The sequence below is a fragment of the Triturus cristatus genome, chromosome 11 (genome assembly GCF_964204655.1).
Source record: "Triturus cristatus chromosome 11, aTriCri1.1, whole genome shotgun sequence".
Lineage (NCBI taxonomy): Eukaryota > Metazoa > Chordata > Amphibia > Caudata > Salamandridae > Triturus > Triturus cristatus.
Genome location: NC_140594.1, coordinates 574,296,719 through 574,317,225, shown reverse-complemented (window position 1 = coordinate 574,317,225; position 20,507 = coordinate 574,296,719). Strand labels below are relative to the sequence as shown.

General features: G+C 42.2%; 1 protein-coding gene across 3 annotated transcripts in view; it reads right to left on the bottom strand.

Moving 5' to 3' along the window:
• Window positions 1-20,507, bottom strand: part of DDHD2 (DDHD domain containing 2) — a 539,107-nt gene that overhangs the window by 469,093 nt on the left and 49,507 nt on the right. For all 3 annotated transcript variants that reach the window (XM_085633751.1, XM_085633749.1, XM_085633750.1), the window contains exon 2: window positions 10,857-11,052. In XM_085633751.1, coding sequence (XP_085489877.1) covers window positions 10,857-11,043 — 187 coding nt within the window. In that variant the 5' untranslated portion in view covers window positions 11,044-11,052. The remainder of the gene's footprint in view (window positions 1-10,856; window positions 11,053-20,507) is intronic.

The following is a 20,507-nucleotide window of genomic DNA, read 5'->3' as shown; positions in this document are numbered from 1 at the left end:
CTCGCACTGAGAGTGATGTTTAAAATATAAAGCACAAAAACATGTAAAGGGGCTGTTTAGACAGCTCCCACACACATAGCAATGTTGAGGGAGTCCCCAAAGATCCCCCAAGGCCAAAAACGGAATTTTTATTTTTTCGCTTATTTCGCCGATTACGCTTACCGTACGCGTACGGTAAAAAAGTATTTAAAAAAAAAAATTAGCCACACTCTCCCCACCCCGTGTGCAATTGGTGCCAGAAGGGCACCAATTGTGCATGGCTTATTAAATATGAGTTAAACTAAAATATTTAAAAAAAAATAATAAAAAAAAAAATTATCCACACTCTCTCCACCCCGTGTGCAAATGGTGCCCGAAGGGCACCATTTGTGCATGTCTTATAACATATACGAAAAATTTAAATATTACCTTTCAAAACGAAGTGCATCATATGTCCTCCATGTGCGCACGGTGCGCGAAGCGCATCGTGCGTACATGGCCCATCTAGCGTAACGTGGGCACGCGGTGCGCGTAGCGCACCGCGTGCCCACCGTGCGTGCACGGCACTAACTGCGTAAAGTAGGCGCGCGGTGCGCGAAGCGCACCGCGTGCTCACTGTGCGCGCACGGTGCGCGAAGCGCACCGTGCGCGCACGGAACGAACTGCGTTAAGTGGGCGCGCGCGCCACGAATGGCGTAAAGTAACTTAGCATTTAAAAAACCGTACAAATTCACTGAAAAAACCATAGGTTTCACACACGTTATAGTTAGGAATTAGCATTTAAAAAACCTTGCAAATTCACTGAAAAAACCATAGGTTTCACACATGTTATAGTTAGCGAAAATTTTACTGATAAAAAACCAATGAAATTCCCCCGTTATAGTTAGTGCAGGCAACTATAACTCACGCGACCGCAATCTTCTGCTGATGACATATGTGTCTTTATGAAAAAAAAATATTTGTAATATATGTATAGCTAAAAATGTATGGAAGAAGACACGGGCAAATAAGTGTCTAAATACAGTATTAGCATCAGCAGAGGATTGCGGTCGCGTGAGTTATAGTTGCCTGCACTAACTATAACGGGGGAATTTCATTGGTTTTTTATCAGTAAAATTTCCGCTAACTATAACATGTGTGAAACCTATGGTTTTTTCAGTGAATATATACATACATACATACACACATACACATACAAACATATATATATATATATACACATATAAATACATACAATATATACATACACACACATAAGCACACACAAATATATACAAACATATATAAACATATATACATATTATATATATTCCAAACTAAAGCATGTACTCCTCCAATGACATGCAAACGGGCCCACCAGATGTGCTTGAGTGAAAAATCCGTTAATCTTGACAAGTCTTACAGCATTACACGTTTCAACTTTTGAGAGTCTTAATCATATGCAACAGGTAAGAGTGAGCAGCCATCTGATATTGTTCAAGCTCAGTTTCAAAGACAGTGATGAAGGACTACAGAGTATGAGCATTTCAAACAGAGTTTTAAAGTGGCAGTGTGCTTGTTATTCAAATATTCAACATGACTTCATGCATTAAACAGTGCACATTTTTAGAATTCAATGTCATGGTCAATATATTCAAAATGGATTGTTTCACATGTGCAGATCTCTTCACGGATTCCTCTTAGTGTGTTTTTTAGGAGCTTAAAAACCACAACTACCATAATGCTTTGCATTTTATCTGCATGATGTCCCAATCCTTCAATGTCTTTCCTTTAATTACTTAATCACCTTTGAAAATACACGTGCGAAAATGCCTTCATCGCGCCTTCGAAGGACAAATTCTGTGTATGGCAGGGTCATTTAGCATCATTGTAGAAACAGAGGTATTGTCACTTTTATTTCAAACCATGTAGATGTTACTGGTTTTCTGACGTGCCTGCTTCAAGTACACACACACACACACACACACTCCACACCCCCTCTACTGGTAATAACCAGTAGGTATAGTTAGACCAAAGTTTCCATAGCAAAAGCGTTTTTTGTTTTGCCAATAATCTTCACAATTTTTTTTTTTAAACCTACCCTTTTAGGTTCAGCTGCTCTGTTGAAAGTTTCGGGGTGATTCCTCAAGTTGGAGCCGAGAACAACAAGCATTGGCATAGCCAATAGGTCTCGCTTTCGGGACCTTATAAGTGTTTAGCCATGCAGCACATTATCCCGTTAATAATCCGGCCACGCAATTTTACGTCCTATGATGTTTAAGGACGCAAGCCCTGTGTGTCATGGACAGAAACATGCTTTGTAATGTAAACGTGGTAACACTGGGCTGCAGAATTCAGTGCAGACTATCAGTCTATGCAGTTCGACCAGTGGAGATGTCTGTTAAAAAAACATATCTTCCACTCATGTGGTAAATTGCAGGCATGTGCAAATGGTGGCAACACATCATACTGTAAGTACACCAGCCGGAATATGTGAAGTATTCTAGAAGAATCCCCCATCAGGGACCTGTCAAGAGCTTCCCCATTGCTTAATGAGCTGACAAGTCACAAGTGGAACACACTCGGCTCAGTTCCTGATTTAGGTGTGTGCCAAACCATTATATTCAGGGCCCCTGGAACTGTGCGGCAGGGTACAGCCAAATTATGTGGCAGGGTTGACTAAATTAAGTGGCAAGAAATGGAAAATTATGTGGGATCATCCGGCACATTTTCTGATAGGATTAGTTCATTTATCTGTCTTTTTTTACACATGTTAATGCTGTCTGGACATAGGTTGCACCTACTTCGTACCAGTTTAACACCCTGACCCTGATCATACCTTTAACAGAATCAATACACACTGTGTTGGGAGTAAAAGGCCGCAATTTAATAAACAATTCAATTCTTATGGCCCCCTCGCAGGCGGCATGGCAAAGATTTATTTACGTGAGGTGCTGGCGATGAAGTAAGTAATGTTTTTTTAGTCCAAGTTCCCGAAACCTGTAATGGGTTGACTTAGCTACTGCCCCTTTAAACACCAATTGCCCCTTGCCTTTTTACCCTCAACAGCACATCCACAGCCCCCCACAAACCATTTACAGCAATGCGATTAAATATGCCACGTCGCCACCCACACAACACCGCACGCAGCCGCGCAATTAGTAATAATGCGGCTCAACGAGGCAGCCTTATTAGGCCAGGCAACAGAGCAGAATGCAATAAACAGCAAGTGATTTTGCGCTACATTAATACAGATAATGCGCTAAACTGATATATTCCACCCAGCAGCTGTGCAGTGCCAACTATGACTGTGCAGCGCACTGCAGACATTTTTTTAGCAGTTTTATCAAGCGCGAACTCGACACGAAGGTATCAGAGCGCTTTACATGAGCACCAGTTGCATTACAGATGGACGCATTCATTTTTAGGCGCGGGGAGATTAAGTTATTTGTCCAGAATCACTGGATGTTTTCAGTCTCCAGCCAGACTCGAACATGGTCCCCCAGCTTAAAAGTTGGCCGCTCTAGCCGTTAAGCCACACACTGCCAATGAGTGGGCAACTTGACTCCTCTCGGTGCCTGCCCCACATTCATGTTAGCACCCATCCCCTAAGAGTAAGAATGATAGCAGTTTGCTGTACAAATGTTGGGAACAAGACATGACACCCCGTCACCAAGGATATAATTGGTTTTGGGCTGAAATGCTGCTGAAATTTGTGTTTACTGTTGAATGGATGAATACAACAGTCTGTAACACTAACATCAAATTGCAAGCAGAAAGAGGGTTCCAATTTGAGGACACTCCAAACGTACCACATGGTGTAAAGGCGTTAGGCTACTGTCAGCAGTGCACCTGCTGTTTGCAGTGGCGCTGTGCCCCCAGAGCGTGAGGTGGCAGTGCACCCTGATTCTTTCTGTCCTTTACTATCCAACTGGTGGGAGAGCTGCCTTTTCCTTGCATACGGGCTATTGGCGTCCTTGCTACCCGCTGTCGGGGTTAAAGGTCACAGGGTACTTGGAATCGGACTAGGAGGCCATGCTCTCTCATAAGCAGACATATATATGACGTGCTTCTTGATTTTGCATTTAAAATCAAATAAAAAAATTCTAACTCAGCAGAAGAGAAGGAATGTCTGGAGCCAAGTAGGCCTGGCGTTAGTGGCAATGCAGCGATAAACCTGTGGCAGCAGGCAGCACAGACTATCAGTGTCACATATACGAGCCACGCACTGTGAAAACATTATGCCGGTCTGCCGTTAGTTAAATAAACGGAGGAAAGAGCAAGATGCTGTTAAGAGAACGCATAATGTCTGCTGAGCTGAAACAAAGCACGCATGTTTTTAGCAAAATCGCGTACACAGTTTTAAGACCAAAGAGAGAGTATGTGAGCAGATATAAACAAACATACAACAGCTCACGCCAAGAGAAAAACAAACCAGGGCGGCTGCGCTGCGACTGCGCTAATTAGAAACATGATCCCGAACAGATGGCGCCCCTACTCGTAACCGCAAGCCATAGGCCGTGGGCGGATACATTTACTGGGAAAGATGGGACATGCACCCGCCTTTGCCCAATTGCGTTCTGTCTTTTTGTCTTTGAGAGATTCCAAGAGGTCGTTTTCCTAGAGAAGCCAATAAGCACTGTGCTAGACTCGACCTAAAAATCAGCTTTAAGCACGCCATACCTTGTAGAAACAATAAGAGTCTTTCTCATAACATAATGAATCAGAGTATTTGAAAAACACCAAGCCTCACCACTTTTGGAAAAAGACCTTGCTGGACACAAAAGATCTATCCAACTATGATAATGCTGTGGGTGTTATAGAAATAGTAGTTGCAGCACATTGAGAAATGTATCTAGAAAAATAATATTGCTTGCTAGAGGTACAAACCTGACACCAGCAAAGGTCAAACGGTGTTAGAGAAAGACAAGTGTGCTATTTTACTGGAAGTGATGCTCAACTTGTTAACCACCTTCAAAACCATTGAAAACACCATCTTGCTGGACAGGATTAAGGCAGCCGCAAGAGTCTCTGCGGAAGTCAATATTTGACTTTCACATTTCTCTGGGATTGAATGTGGGCAGTATTATGTATGGCATGTTCTGAAACTCCTTTGGTTACATCTGTGTGAGTGGTGCCAAAGAGGTCATTGCCCTTGAGTCACCAGTTCAATATGCAGTTGCAGGAGACCCCTTAATAGGATGGGGAGTAAAGCATTCAATAATTTTCTGACTCTCTGATAACTTCGTTTAGGACCTGAAGCACTGCCAGGGCATTACTTGGCAAACCCTTAACCTGAATAAATTGGAATATATGATTGTGTAGCAGGACAAAGTCATCAGGAGTTGATCAGAGGACTTTGGAATGTTCCGTATTGATGGATGCTAGATTATAAACTTTAGAAAATTTAAAATCTCTGCAATTGGACTAGTTCACAGGCTCCCCATGGAACATCTACTATGTAAATGGGTAAAATAATGTAGATATTGTGTTGACTTTCATAGTAGGTTTGACCTAATGATACACAAGATTGATATAGATACCCCAAATTGGATAAAGATTTGATTATGGATGAGACATCTTCCCAGCCGGGGTACCCACCAATGTCTACGCCAAATACGGAGCTTGGTATCGCACATCTTTATTATCTGCGTGTAACTGCGAACTCAACATCCTAAAGTAGCCTTCACTGCAATACAATCTATTCATTACATCATAGTTCTACGGAGTTCATAAGGAACCAAAAGGGTTCCATCATTGTTAACTTGCAAGACACTATAATGGATAGCTAAAGTTTTTGAACAACTGAAAAGGCTGCTTAAATACAACTGCAAAAGAGACAAAAATCAGTGCATGGACAGTTGTTGTATTTTCAATCAGGAACCCTTGCTTACATTGTGGAGACAATGCTTAAGTCTGCAAAAATAGCCTGTGAGCTCGGGTGATCTTCAGTAGACAGTTGGCAGTTTGATGTCCATTTCAAAATTCTACTGAGTGGGTATGATACCAGAATATCCTAACCAAAATATCGTTAGACAGAAATACTGTATCCTGAATATAATTGACAAATATCTAGTTCCATTGCAATTAACAGTAGAACATCTACACTCAATGGGTCAATTTGTGTTGTATCCACCGTGGCCAATTAAGGCCTTGGGAGGGCCAAATTTATTTTTAAATAGGGTGCAAGCCCTGGGGGATGGGGTCCCCAGGGCCAATAAATTAGAAAAAGAAGGGGGGCCACACAGCCCCCCTTCTTAATAAAATAAATAAAAGACCGGCATCGCGCCGGAGGCCACGCCCCCTCCTTGCAGCACTCTGCAAACGCGCCCCCTGGCCAGTTGTAAGTTGGGGAATTAATTCCTCTTCAATACTGAGGGTCCCTGAGGGCCAACTAGCCCAACAGGTATCTCCAGTATGCGCCAGGGAGCTGTGTTGCAGACAGGTGTTCTGAGGCCACCCCCCTTTTTACACCTCTATGCAACGCAGCTCTGTGGTGCTTACTAGAGGTACCTAGTGGGCTAGTTTGACCCTAGGGACCCTTAGGATTCAAGAGGACTTAATCTCTCAACTTAGAACGGCCACAGGGCGCGTTTACACAGTGGTGAAGGGAGGGGACGGGGCCAGAGGTGATGTGTGCAAACGCCCTGTGGCGCGTTTTAAGTTGGGGAAATAATTCCCTTTCAATCCTGAGGGACCCTGGGGGCCAACTAGCACACCAGGTGCTTCCAGTAAGCGCCACTGCTCTGCGTTGCAGAGAAGTGGTGCAGGCCGTGCCCCTTTTGACACTTCTCTGCAATGGCACTTACTGGACGTACCTAGTGGACTATTTTGCCCCTAGGGACCCTCAGGATTCAAGGGGACTTAATCTCCCAACTTAAAAAACAGCCACAGGGCGTGTTTACATAGTGGGGAAGGGAGGGGACGGGGACTGAGGTGACGTGTGCAAACACGCCCTGTGGCGCGTTGTAAGAGGTACGTTTAATCCCCTGCCCTATTATATACTAGGGGCTTACAGAGGAGGTCATGCTAATCACAGGGGGACCCCAACTCATAGTGTTCCCTAGTGTATGTAGGTGTTTTCACTGTATTCTGAGTGCCTTTTAACATAGCACTGGCTCTAGGACTGGTTAGTCAGACTCAGTTACCACCAGTATCTGTCTGAAAAAGCTGAGGGTACAGGATGATTTTGCAACAAGGCTTCTTTCTGCTCTTCTGTTTGTTCTTTCTGCACGTTATCCTTCTTCCTACACTTTTCTTCGTCTTTGTGGACTTCTGTTGCTTCTTTCTGCATTTCTTTTTTTTCTTTCTGTGCCTTTTTTCCTCTTTCTTCACATGTCCTATCTCTGTAGGCATAGTTAGAAATTAGCATTTAAAAAACCTTTGAAATTCACTGAAAAAACCATAGGTTTCAGGCAAGTTATAGTTAGGAATTAGCATTTAAAAAACCTTAGAAATTCACAGAAAAAAACCATAGGTTTCAGGGGTGTTATAGTTAGCTGGACTTTTCACTCGTACAAAACCATTGAAATTCCCCGGTTATAGTTAGTTCAGCTAACTATAACTCGTGCGCCCGCAATGTACTGCTGATGACGTCACATATTACATCACTTATGACATGGTCAGTGACATCACTCATGACATCTCAAATGACATCACTGATGACATCATCCTTGTGATAGAGTGGCAGACCTCCTCTCCCCCTTATATAACCTTTGATACACACATTCAAAAATAGAAACTAAAATTTTCAAAACAATGGACATACCAATACCAGTTACAACAACCTATTCAGTAATTCTAAGATCCACATACACATCCACTCATTCACCAACAGTCCTATACAGTCACTCATACATGTACTCACTCATCATATGCATTCATACACCTATACATCCTGTTACACAACGCCACTCATCCATAGAGTTACTCACACACATATTCACTCATGCTAATAAAGAATCAAACATCCATTTACTTGCATATACAGTTATACACACACCACCACACTTACTTCTACAGAAACTTACACATACTTAGTCTGTTAAACAATCACTTATAGAAACACATACTTATTCATACAGGAACTCTTTCAATCTCTCACTCTCACATATACCCACTTATATACACCAATAGTCACATATACTAGTTTAAAACATATGTAGTTACTCATAAAGACACTAATGAGACAGTCATTCACTCACTAACACACCCATGCACACACTCATCCACCCATACAGTCCTGCACACATACTGTCTTCAACACATACAGTGAGTCACTCATTCACGCACCCATGCACTACGTAATACCCCACTGAACCATACAGACACTCATACTGATACTCAAAAAACCAACTAATAACCTATATAGATACTCATGTAGCTACTCACCAACCCATGCAGCCACTTATACACAAAGTGAGAGACTGATAGATATTTACATATTTAAACATTACTCACTAAGCCATGTATTCACTAAGATACACTTAATCAGTCAGTTATACAATCAATTTTTCAAAAACAAATCATCCATTTAGACACTTATATACCCATTTATTCTTCCAACGACCTTGAGATATACATATATAAAACATATGTAATTTTCAGAAAAACACACATTCACTGGATGATGTCATCAGTGATGTTATGAGTGATGTCATGAGTAATGTCACTGACCATGTCATGAGTGATGTAATATGTGACGTCATCAGCAGTGCATTGCGGGGGCGCGAGTTATAGTTAGCTGAACTAACTATAACGGGGGAATTTCAATGGTTTTGTACGAGTGAAAAGTCCAGCTAACTATAACACCCCTGAAACCTATGTTTTTTTCAGTGAATTTCTAAGGTTTTTTAAATGCTAATTCCTAACTATAACTTGCCTGAAACCTATGGTTTTTTTCAGTGAATATATATATATACACACACACAGACACTTATGTACGCACACACACATATACATATATATACATATTTATACACACAAACACTCACACACACACAAAAAAACCTATCACATATAGATTGTATTAAAAGTCACTAAAGACTTGGACTTCTCCATTGCCTGTCAGCAATACACAATTGGACATGCCATTATTGGCCAAAATTGCATGGGAACAAAAATAGAGACTATTCCAATTCCAAAAACGTAATAGTGCAACACCCTTTTTGGCCTTAATCACTAGAGGACTCTCATAGACGAGTCACCTCTGTGAAAAACGTAGGCAGAAAAATAGACTCAAAACTGATAACATCTGAAACAAAAGCTCAGTTATAAAGGCTGTTTTCAAACTTTGAAAAAAAATGTGCATTTTTTTGCTTTTCCTCAAAACTTTTGATTGTGAATGCATTCATACCCACCTGGGTTGATTACTGCAATGAAGCTTACTTCAATCTATCCAAAACCTCATTGCATAGATTGCAGTCGCTTAAGAATGGGCCTTCTAGATTACTACTGGGTTTGTGTAGACAAGCCCACATCTCCACTACTTTTAAACCACTACACTAGCTGCATATTCACATGCAGATTGTGTTGGAATCTATATGCCTTGTTCATAAATCAATCAAATAAACATATTCTTAGCAATTCTTTCTCTTTCTTATGATTTTATCCAATGACCTAGGCACATGCAATGTATTTCTAGGTTTTTATTATGGAAGGTTTGTATGCGTTATGGCATAATGCTGAAAACAATAAAGAATATTAGACAACAATATATAAACCAACGTCTGAACTTTTTAAATAGCATTGCTAATGCACTCTTCCAAATCAGGTGACCTTTTTTTATTTCATTTTTGCAAAACAAGGGGGAGTCAGGTCCTTTACAGCTGCTTGCTGTACTGGTCTAATAGAAGCCGCCTCAGAGCATATGATGGGAGCCCAATTTATTACAGTTCAGGAAAGGGCTCTACCTCTTCTGCAGTTTGTAAGCACTCTTGGCATGGGCCAAATGCGAACATTAACTATAGCGTAAAGAGGCCTCCAAGTGTATGATGCCGCTTTATAATAATACCAAATGCTACACAGACTAACAAGTATAATAAGGCACATATGGGAAATCTATAAGATTAACAATGGGGGGAACAGACTGATTTTCTGCTGTTGAAAGTTAGATAATTAACAATATGCCAAAGATAAAGAGATGTTGGCTCCAAACAGTAGGTACTTGGAGGCGGCTCTTCTCTCTTTGCACTGTCTCAGGAAACATGGTTCTTGCAGTTACGCATGGACCATAAAGAGTAGAATGTGCGGGTATTCTTCATCATAAATTGAATTATATAAAGAGCAATGGAATATAAACTGTGGAGCCAGCTAGGGTCTTAAAAAGTACCAGTCCAGAATTTTGTAGCCAGTGTAGTGGGCACAATATGGGTGATATAATCAATTTTCTAAGTTCCTGTAAGAAGACTATATGTGTGTTTTAGTTTGCCTGCATGAGAAAACAGTTTTTTACTGAATTGCCGCGGTCAATCTGGATCTTATCTGTGCGCTGACTGATGTTCCTCCAGATACAGCAAGACAAGGAACACTTTATTGAATGTTCATAAGTCATGCTCACAACATATCGCTTTACAAAGCACAAACAATGATTAATCATTCACTAAAGTGTTCAACCGTACCAACCAACCGACCAATGCCATAGGGGCTATCTACAGTCAGTCCTGGCTTTTATTTTTTTTTTAAACACTAGCAATTTGGGGATTTTACCTACTGTTTACAATATTACCGAAATGTAGACGGCAATATTTAGCTGGTTAAAAAGCAGGGCTAGCTAAAGCAGTTCACAGTTGACACTGGGCAATGATGTTCAAATTTACAACAGGTTGGGGTGAAAGTAGAGGACAATATACAGCAAGATTAACTGCACTACGATATCAGAAGAAACTATCAGTACTTACCACGAGTGTACGCCTCTTCTAATTTCTGAGAATCCTCCTTGCTCAACGGGGTCCAGCAAGCCTTGACTTCAGCAGGCTTGTTGAAAAACCAGTGATGGGACACTGGCTCGTACTCACTGACGGCATCTACCATCTCAAATGAAGTTGAAGAAGTGGGGGAGGGCCCTGTTTGCTCCTCTGAAGACATTTCAGGGACCTACAAAAAGCAAAACAAAAGAGAAGCTGATATTAAACTCATGAAGATATACAGCATTTAATCTTAAGGTATAAACTGCAATACAGAAATAAGTTTAGCATTGCCAGAAATGGTATCCATGCTAAATGCTTTGACATTTGTGTGTCACACTTAAAAGTTATATGGAATATAAGCTGCAAGGAAAAATCTTATGTTATGTTGACAGTATTCATGGTACCTAAAGGCACCTATTTGGCGTGCTGTGCTTAAATAATACAACATATCAGTGATAGACAAGGGAATAAGAGACAATTACCAAAAGAGAAAAGAGGTAAAACCTATATTCAGATAAACAGATGAAGACAGATACTCTGAGGAAAGGTGTAAAGAGAAATGGAATGTAATGTAAAAGAGCAAGATAGAAAAAGTCACACCAACAACTTGCATAGGAATTTTGATAGCATTAATTAACCAATTTCTGCCACTAAAATCATTGCCTCTCCAGAAGACTTACAAAACCAACAATATCAGCAGTAAATAATTTAGTCCAATATTCAATACCTCATTTGGGTACTTATGACAGTATTACTGCTATGTCCAGATAACCCAAGAATTTCTCACTACTATGGAAAAACACCAGCCGACAGCCTAATTCTCATAGGTCTGTTCGCCACGACACATTACAAAACTAAATACTTTTGAAACTCTGCGAGCATCATCATGGATAGCCAAACCTTCACTGGCAGGAATTTAATCTTTTCTCTCAAATCAAATCCTTCCAAGTCAAAGGTGGTTCAGTTGGCTCCAGCATTGCAAGGGTCACCCCTATACGATTGTTTTTCAATTTGCACATATAGCCCTCATTGAGTTACACCATTTAAGGTTCCATCTGTAAGCAAATGCACCCATGTCCATATTATGTAGAGGAAGGACCAGAAAAGGCTGCATCACATGGCGCCCTTTCAGAATATTGACTCAATCTTGTCTATGGAGCAGCAGCGGGGGAGTTATGTACAGAAAAGGGGGATGTTAACCCGGGAGATAACTTCATCTCATTACAAGATGCACAAGACACTTTTGGGATAGGACAAGGCCATTTTTTACATTCTGCAAAATTGGAAAGTGTGGCGAGGGAGCTCTGGGCAGATTTTCCTGCGAAGCCCAGGCCCCCTGCAGGCCTGGATGATCTTATTGGATGGGGCGAATGGCGCCACTTAATTACCTATTTTTACAGAGCCCTTGGGTCTGATATACAACCTACGTCAATGTCCTGCACGGGGAGCGTGGGAAAAGGATTTGGGTGCACTCATCTCGGACCCGGACTGGGTGAGTGCCTTGAGCCTTGTCCAAACTGTATCCTATAACAACAGGTTTAAACTTTTGCACTTTCATTTTCTTCACCGTACATATGTTACTCCCCATGGCCTTAACAGAACAGACCCTACCAGGGGGGCCACATGTGCGCACTGTGGGGAGGTTTAAGCCACCTTCCTACATTTGGCGAGGGAGTGTGTGCAGGTTTGGGCTTATTGGGGACAGGTTGTGCCGAGTGTTGAGTCGGTCACCTGGACTCCATGTTCTATTGACTCCACTTGTTTGTCTTCTGGGGGTGGTGGTGCGCCCCAGGGGACGCAGAGTCCCCTATAGATTAACCCAGTTGACCTTGTTGCTGGCAAAGAGGAATGTGGGCATTGGTTGGATGGGTACGAGGGTCCCACTGTTAACACATTTGCTTTGTGACTTGTTGGAATGGGGGGCAGCAGAGGAACAACATATGAGACACTCACGCATGGATGAGGGGGCAGCTGAGGCCAGAATGCTCTGATCACAGTTGCTAGGTATGTTTCAGGCGGATGATGACACTTCCTCTGGAGATGGATGTGAGCAGGAGGGTTGATGCCTCCCAGTGTGATTGGTTTTTGTTCATTTCCCAATGACCAAGTGTGTAATGCCACTCCTCGGTGTGATAACTGGCTTGTGGCCTTGGTTCAGTGTATACTTTTCTTACTGCATCACTGGAAGCATGGTTGGTTTCACTTGCTGATTCTACCTAATATGTTTATTGACTATGCCTGCCTCTGTTGTATAATTACCTAGGGTTTCAATTTATGACATTAACAGGTAAAAACGTTTTATATCATGAAGAAAGAAGAGCTTAATCAATAATTTTTTGAGTTCATTGACATGTATTCTACATTCAAAACAAATTTCCAAGAAATAGTTATCAACTCTGTTTAGAGATACAGTCCAAACATCAAAACTTGATGCATTTGTTGTATAAACTCATATATACAAAACATCAATTGGATTTTTGACAATATTTCCAAATCCAACCCAATGCCTTTCGGGTACAACCCTTCATCAGGGGGAAAAGCATTAGTATCTTAAGTTTGGTTTCTGGAGCATTATGGCCTCCTGCCGGAACAGTGAAAAGAAATAAAAACACGATAACAATGAGTCATGATGGACAATCATTCGTAATACACGCTATAATAATTATCTGTACTTGCAGCCCCTAACCGCCAGAATGAAAGCATGCATATGATATGCTGAGGTAAAAGTGTGTGCTTCTCAAAGAAACTCCACAAAGTGACTAAGAGGTTATGTGCGTCCCTTTCATAAAACCAGCAAGCTCGATATAGCTGAAAGTGAAACGTTTGAAAGATCGAAACAGATCAAAAGATTGGTGATAAACGCAATGTGTTCCAAGAATGTGAAATATAAAATGTGCCCAGTATTCTAGTGGCGAAACTTAGAAAAAGGGCACAAAGTGCCGATTACGTGCGATCAATAGTGAACTGAACTAAGTGCCTCCAAAGTTTAAATTACCTCAGTGGATTCAAAAGGATAGTCCGGTGTTGCCGAACTTCTGTAGTATATATATCTGTATGAGAGAGAGAAACGATGTCTAAAAGGTCCAAAGAAATATCGCAATTATCAAGACCCGTCGTTGAAGAAAAATCTTACCTATATTGGTTAAGGACGATCTATCTCAGAGGTATAAAGACACTGCGACGTGTGCTGTCTGAAATAAAAAACCTTCAGTAAAGCTTTCGTTCATAAAAAATTAATGAACTGTCAGTGATATTAACCGTTTCAGCAGACTCACTCACCGCGTCTTCCTTGATCGTATGCCGATTCACTCCGAATAGACGTAAGACGTTCCTATGTGTCTTGTAATTCTAAATAATATACGCATATCATTGGTCCAGGTTCATTATGTGAAAGGTGCACGTGACCAGTATTTTCTAAAAGCTACACGCGCATCTGTGAACCCGTTACAAAAAGGATCTAACTTTATTGTAAGCAGTGGTTGCAAGACAGTTTACCAAGGCACCTAACAAAAGTAAACTGAAACCACAGATCCCCAAGTGAACTAACGCAAATCAAAATAGAACAAGCATTGGCATAGCCAATAGGTCTCGCCTTTGGGACCTTATAAGTGTTTAGCTGTGCAACAGTTGCATAACTAAATACTTATAAGGTCACAAAAGCGAGACCTATTGGCTATGCAAAACGGCCGCAAGTGAAAGTGATCGCAATCGCGATCAAACATCAAAGCGGCCAAAGTGAAAGTAATCGCGGTAGAGCGCGGCGCCCGCGCACAGGCACTGTAACTCTAGGCTGGCCTGGTAGCACTTTTTGGAGCCCTCTCAATAAGTCTCGCCAGACCAGCGCATGCACTGGGTCAGGCGAGACCTAAAAACGACCGCTAAAGGGAGATAATCATGATGACCCACTATTAAAAAAAGACTAAAGATAATTTGGTGCAGGACTGAGATGGACGAACAGTGTGTAGTGATGATAGGTTCTAGAAACTAACTATAAGAAACTGTAACAAATCTAAATCGGTTCATACCCGGGTAAACTATCAAGGTGAAAAAAGTTACCAGGGTGAATGAGAATATAGAACATAAGTAAAAAAGGTTGTCATGGCAACCCGCACAAAAAAAAGGAGGAAAGTGGTTAATGTTATACGTGTATACGTGTTATACGTGTCTATGATAGACAATCCGTGTGTGGTGTTAGTGTGTGAAAGTACAGATGTAGAATTGTATGATGTGAATGGTGAAATATTTACAGGAAACAGCATTTCATAGTGATAATTCAAACCTTTCGGAATAAGAGCTACAAGGTGTTTTATCCAATAGGTTTCACATTGTGCCAGTAACGTATGGGATTCTATGCCTGCTCGGTCACATATTTTTTCTAGTATGGTAAATCTACTACTTACTCTCTACTACTCACTCTCTATTACTCTCTACTACTCACTCTCTATTACACTCTACTACTCACTCTACTATATACTACTCTCTACTACTCACTCTCTACTACTCACTCTCTACTACTCACTCTACTACTCTCTACAACTTACTCTCTACTACTCACTCTACTACTCACTTTCTACTACTCTCTACTACTCACTCTACTACTCTCTACTACTCACTCTCTATTACTCTCTACTACTCTCTCTATTCTACTCACTCTCTACTACTCACTACTACTCACTCTATTCCTCACTCTACTACTCCATACTACTCACTCTCCACTACTCTCTACTACTCACTCTACTACTCTCTACTACTCGCTCTCTACTACTCACTCTCTATTACTCTATACTACTCACTCTCAACTACTCTCTACTGTCTACTACTCGCTCTCTACTACTCACTCTCTATTACTCTCTACTACTCACTCTCTATTACTCTATACTACTCACTCTCTATTACTCTATACTACTCACTCTCAACTACTCACTCTCAACTACTCACTCTCAACTACTCACTGTCTACTACTCACTGTCTACTACTCACTGTCTACTACTCACTCTCTACTACTCACTCTCTACTACTCTCTACTACTCACTCTCTATTACTCTCTACTACTCACTCTCTATTACTCACTCTCTACTACTCACTCTCTACTACTCACTCTCTACTATCTACTACTCTCTACTACTCGCTCTCTACTACTCACTCTGTATTACTCTATACTGCTCACTCAACTACTCACTCTCTACTACTCACTCTCTGCTACTCACTCTCTGCTACTCTCTACTCTCTTCACTCTCTACTACTCTCTACTTCTCTACTACTTACTCTCTACTACTCACGCTCTATTACTCTCTACTACTCACTCTACTACTCACTCTCTACTATCTACTACTCACTCTCTACTACTCACTCTACTACTCACTCTCTACTATCTACTACTCACTCTCTACTACTCACTCTACTACTCTCAACTACTCACGCTCTACTATTCACCCTACTACTCACGATCTACTGCTCACTCTCTAATGCTCACTCTCTAATGCTCACTCTCTACTACCTCTCTCTCTACCTCTGTCTACTACTCTCTACCTCTCATAAAAACAAATATATGAATGCATACATATACATATATCAATCAATAAATCAGGGCATTTATAAAGCGCGCTACTCACCCGTAAGGGTCTCAAGGTGCTGTGGGGGGGGGGGGTTTGGGGTGTAGAAGGTGAGTCGACTGTTGAGGTATGTTGGTCCGGTGTTGTGGAGTGCCTTGTGTGCATGGGTGAGGTGCTTGAATGTGATCCATTTGTTGACGGGAAGCCAGTGCAGGTCTCTCAGGCAGGTGGGGTGTGATGTGGCTGTGGCGAGGGATGTCAAGGATTAGGCGTGCGGAGGCGTTCTGTATGCATGCATACATATGCATGTTATGTACATGAATGCTTGAAAAACACTAATAAAAGCAAAGCTAAAAGCCACCTAATTACAAACAGAATTGCTTTAACTTAAATGAGGGCGAGACGTATTGCATTTTCAATGCTTGTTTCTTTTCTTCTCACTGTTCCGGCAGGAGGCCAAAATGCTCCAGAAACCAAACTTAAGATACTAATGCTTTTCCCCTGATGAAGGGTTGTACCCGAAATGCATTGGGTTTGATTTGGAAATATAGTCAAAAATCCAAATGATGTTTTATATATATGAGTTTACACATCAAATGCATCGAGTTTTGATGTTTGAACTGTATCTCTAAACATCGTTGATAACTCTTTCTTGGAAATTTGTTTTGAATGTAGAATACATTACAATGAACTCAAAAAAATTCTTGATTGAGCTCTTGTTTCTTCATGATATAAAACGTTTTTAACTGTTAATGTCATAAATCGAAACCTTATGGACTCTCTGGCAGTGCGCTGTGCGTCAGGGACGGAGGTTCTCTTTACCCTTTTCTCACACATTTCTAATACAGCCCCAATAGGCTGGACCTTAAGCTCACAGCAGCACGCACTGGTATAAACATATATTATAACACTTTTGTTTACATACGGTATACACAGGAGTGCAGGTTGGAACCACATTTTTAGGTCTCGCCTAGCTATTGCGTAGCAATTGCTATGCGAGACTCTAGTAAGGGGCTCCCAAAAGTGCTCCCAAAAGTGGATTGCATGGCGAGCACGCGCACAATCAAGTGCATCGTGCCGCCATGCAATCCACTTTTGTGGAAGCGCTTCAGCCCACTGGCGCGTGCACTGGCGACGGGCGTGCGGTTACGCGCACAATGACGAGCAGAGGCGCCATATGGCTTTCCTCTCTCGTCATGGTGAGCGCACATCGTACACCACTCGCCAGCCAGCCTGCTTTCACTTTTGCGCCTCAGTTTTGTTTTTCAAATATATTCATTCAAACAGGTTCCATCTCAGGCCAGCTCGTCTGCCCCACCTCGAGTCGCTGTGGGTGTAAGGCTTTCATGCAAACATTTGACGTCAGGCGTCGAGTACGTTGTCATGCGTTCGTGTAATATTATTCTCCAGTCACAGCGCATCATATGATGACTTTCCGTTTGGTGTCTCTGCCTATCAAAGATTCCCAACTTAATTCGAGCTGGGACAGTCGGAACTCTGGGCTCTCTGAGCTTGTCTCGTATCACAAGCCCCTTAGTACTCCTAGTCAATGCCAAGGGAGATGGGAAACTGCGAGTAAATAAAAGAGGTGTATAAAAGAAAAACCCGAATACCACAAGTGTGGCTCTTGTGTTTTTTTTTTTTTTTTGTTTGTTTGTTACTGAGTTTTATATAGCGCAAACTTGACCGGATGGTATAGGGTATCAGAGCGCTTTACACGAGCACCAGTCGCGTTACATGCAGGAACATTCATTTTTTTTTTTTTAGCCACGGGGAGATTAAGTGATTTGCCCAGAATCACAGGATGTTGCGTCCCTGCCGAGACTCGAACCCGGTTCCCCAGTTTTGAGGATGACCGCCCTAGCCCTTAGTCCCACTCCTCTCCCCTGGCTGTCAACAATGCATTGTGTGCAGTTTTGGCACCTATTACATCCGTCTGTGGGGGAGGTGACGTGTGTGTCCCATGTCACCTCAGTTGTGCGCTCGTATGGTATACGGTACGGCTGTCGGCTCCGTCATCTAATCTCCTATTCCCTTTGGTGTGGCTTCCCATCACCCCCCCTCCCCCTCCCTCCTCTCTGTCCTGTTCATCCAGGGCACTTTCTTCAGGATCTGTGTCCATGCCCCCCCCCCACACCTGTGCTCCCTGCGACCATGGCTCAGCCGTGGGGTGCCTCCGGACTCCCCGGCGTCTTCTCGATACTATTGGTGACCCTTATGTTATAACATACCCCTAGTCTTGGAGGGCCACCAGTTACTCATGGCTGTCATCCCGTATGCCACGAATTTCATCCCGTATGCCACGAATTTCATTCAGCATGCCAGCATTATGCCACGGGTGCCCCATACGAAGAACTTGCCCCAGTATGTGAACACGAGCATTTCCCACAGATGCCTCTTTGCCAAGTACTTACTACCTCTAGTGTGCCAGTGTGTTCCGGGTCCAGTGACCGACCTGCAAGGATGACTACTTTCTCACTCCCTTACGTGAACTCACTCATTCGTATTTACTTAAACGCATGTATTATTTGTGATTCACTTTCACTTTTTTTGTGCACTCACTTATTGACACTCTGACTCAGTCATACTTTCTCACTCGCGTCCACTCCCTCTCATGGTCACAGTCTCAATCTGACTCTCTCATTGCCACTCCTTAATTCGCACTCACTTATATTTACCTAGTCTCACTCTCCTATACTTTCTCGCACAGTGACTTGTATTCAATGTTAAACTCACTCGTTCTCACTTATTCTTACTCACTGACCCATTCAATCTCACTCCATTAAGCTCACTGTCACGCACTCCGTCTCAGCCACACCACCTGCACTGCGGAGCACTCCCTAAAACACCCTCACACTTCTTCTAATGCCTTCTCACACTTGCAGCCGCTCTTTCATTAAATCAAGCTCACGAACACTTAGTCTCCCTCAGTCTCACTCCTTGCTTGTTCATTCTCTCATACACAAATGCTCGCACATGAAGTCCTGTTCACGCATTCAGGTGCTCTCCCACTCACCAGTGTGTGCACAATATTCGCTGTATTTTACCTCCCTCCACTGCCAACGAATGTCCCGTCCCAGCTTCTGATGCTCCAGGTTTGTTCGGCTATTACCTATTGGAATAATAACAAGCATTGGCATAGCCAATAGGTCTCGCTTTTGGGACCTTATAAGTGTTTAGCCATGCAACAGTTGATGTTGTTGCACCAAGGATATTGTGTTGCATAACTAAATACTTATAAGGTCCCAAAAGCGAGACCTATTGGCTATACCAATGCTTGTTTGAATTTCTGTTGTATAATTGACATTACATTACGTATAACGCTGTTGCCAAGCACTATATGTTTTTGTTTGAAACCAATAATAACAGACTAAAACGAAAACAAAAATAAGAAAAGGCTGCATCACGGAATTCTTGGAACACATCCATCACTAGAATCTGCGAGCCAATTCACAATTAATGTCTTTTCCGGTGATCCGGAGGTAGAGTGGACTCTCAAACAAGAAAAAAAAAATGTCATGGCAAGTGTGACACACTTCATTACTGAATTCAAAACTCATATACCAGAACATAGGCGCAATATCAGATGTAGATCCTCCACGACCAGAATGACAGCACATTTTTTGGTTTCGCTTAAGACAGTACTGCGCTGTCTCTTGTGAGACCTTTTGTTTTCTCACAGTGGGCTTAGAGACCGCCCTTTCCTTCATATGCTTGTATATCGGTCAACTGCCGTAGGCTTTCTTTCTATTTGTGTGTTTGTGCCTCCCCTGGAACATGGATGCATTACTTGTATCTTTCCACAACTTACTTTTTAGGTGCTACTTTTTTCTTTGGGTTTAAGTACTGAAAGATAGTGTGATTTTTCAGCTGTCCCCCTAGTGTTCTCTGCCCCCCGTGTTCCTCCCGCTCGCCAATCCTCCGCTGTCATTCTGCTAACTCCAGTCCCTCATTTTCACCCTTTGATGTCTGTCTGCTTGCCTCCAGCCCCTCCCTCCTATTCTCTGTTGTTCCTCTGCTGGCCCCAGCACCTTCCTTCTTCCATTGTCACCCCTATTCTCTCTCCTTCTGTTGTCTGTGTTATCCCCCA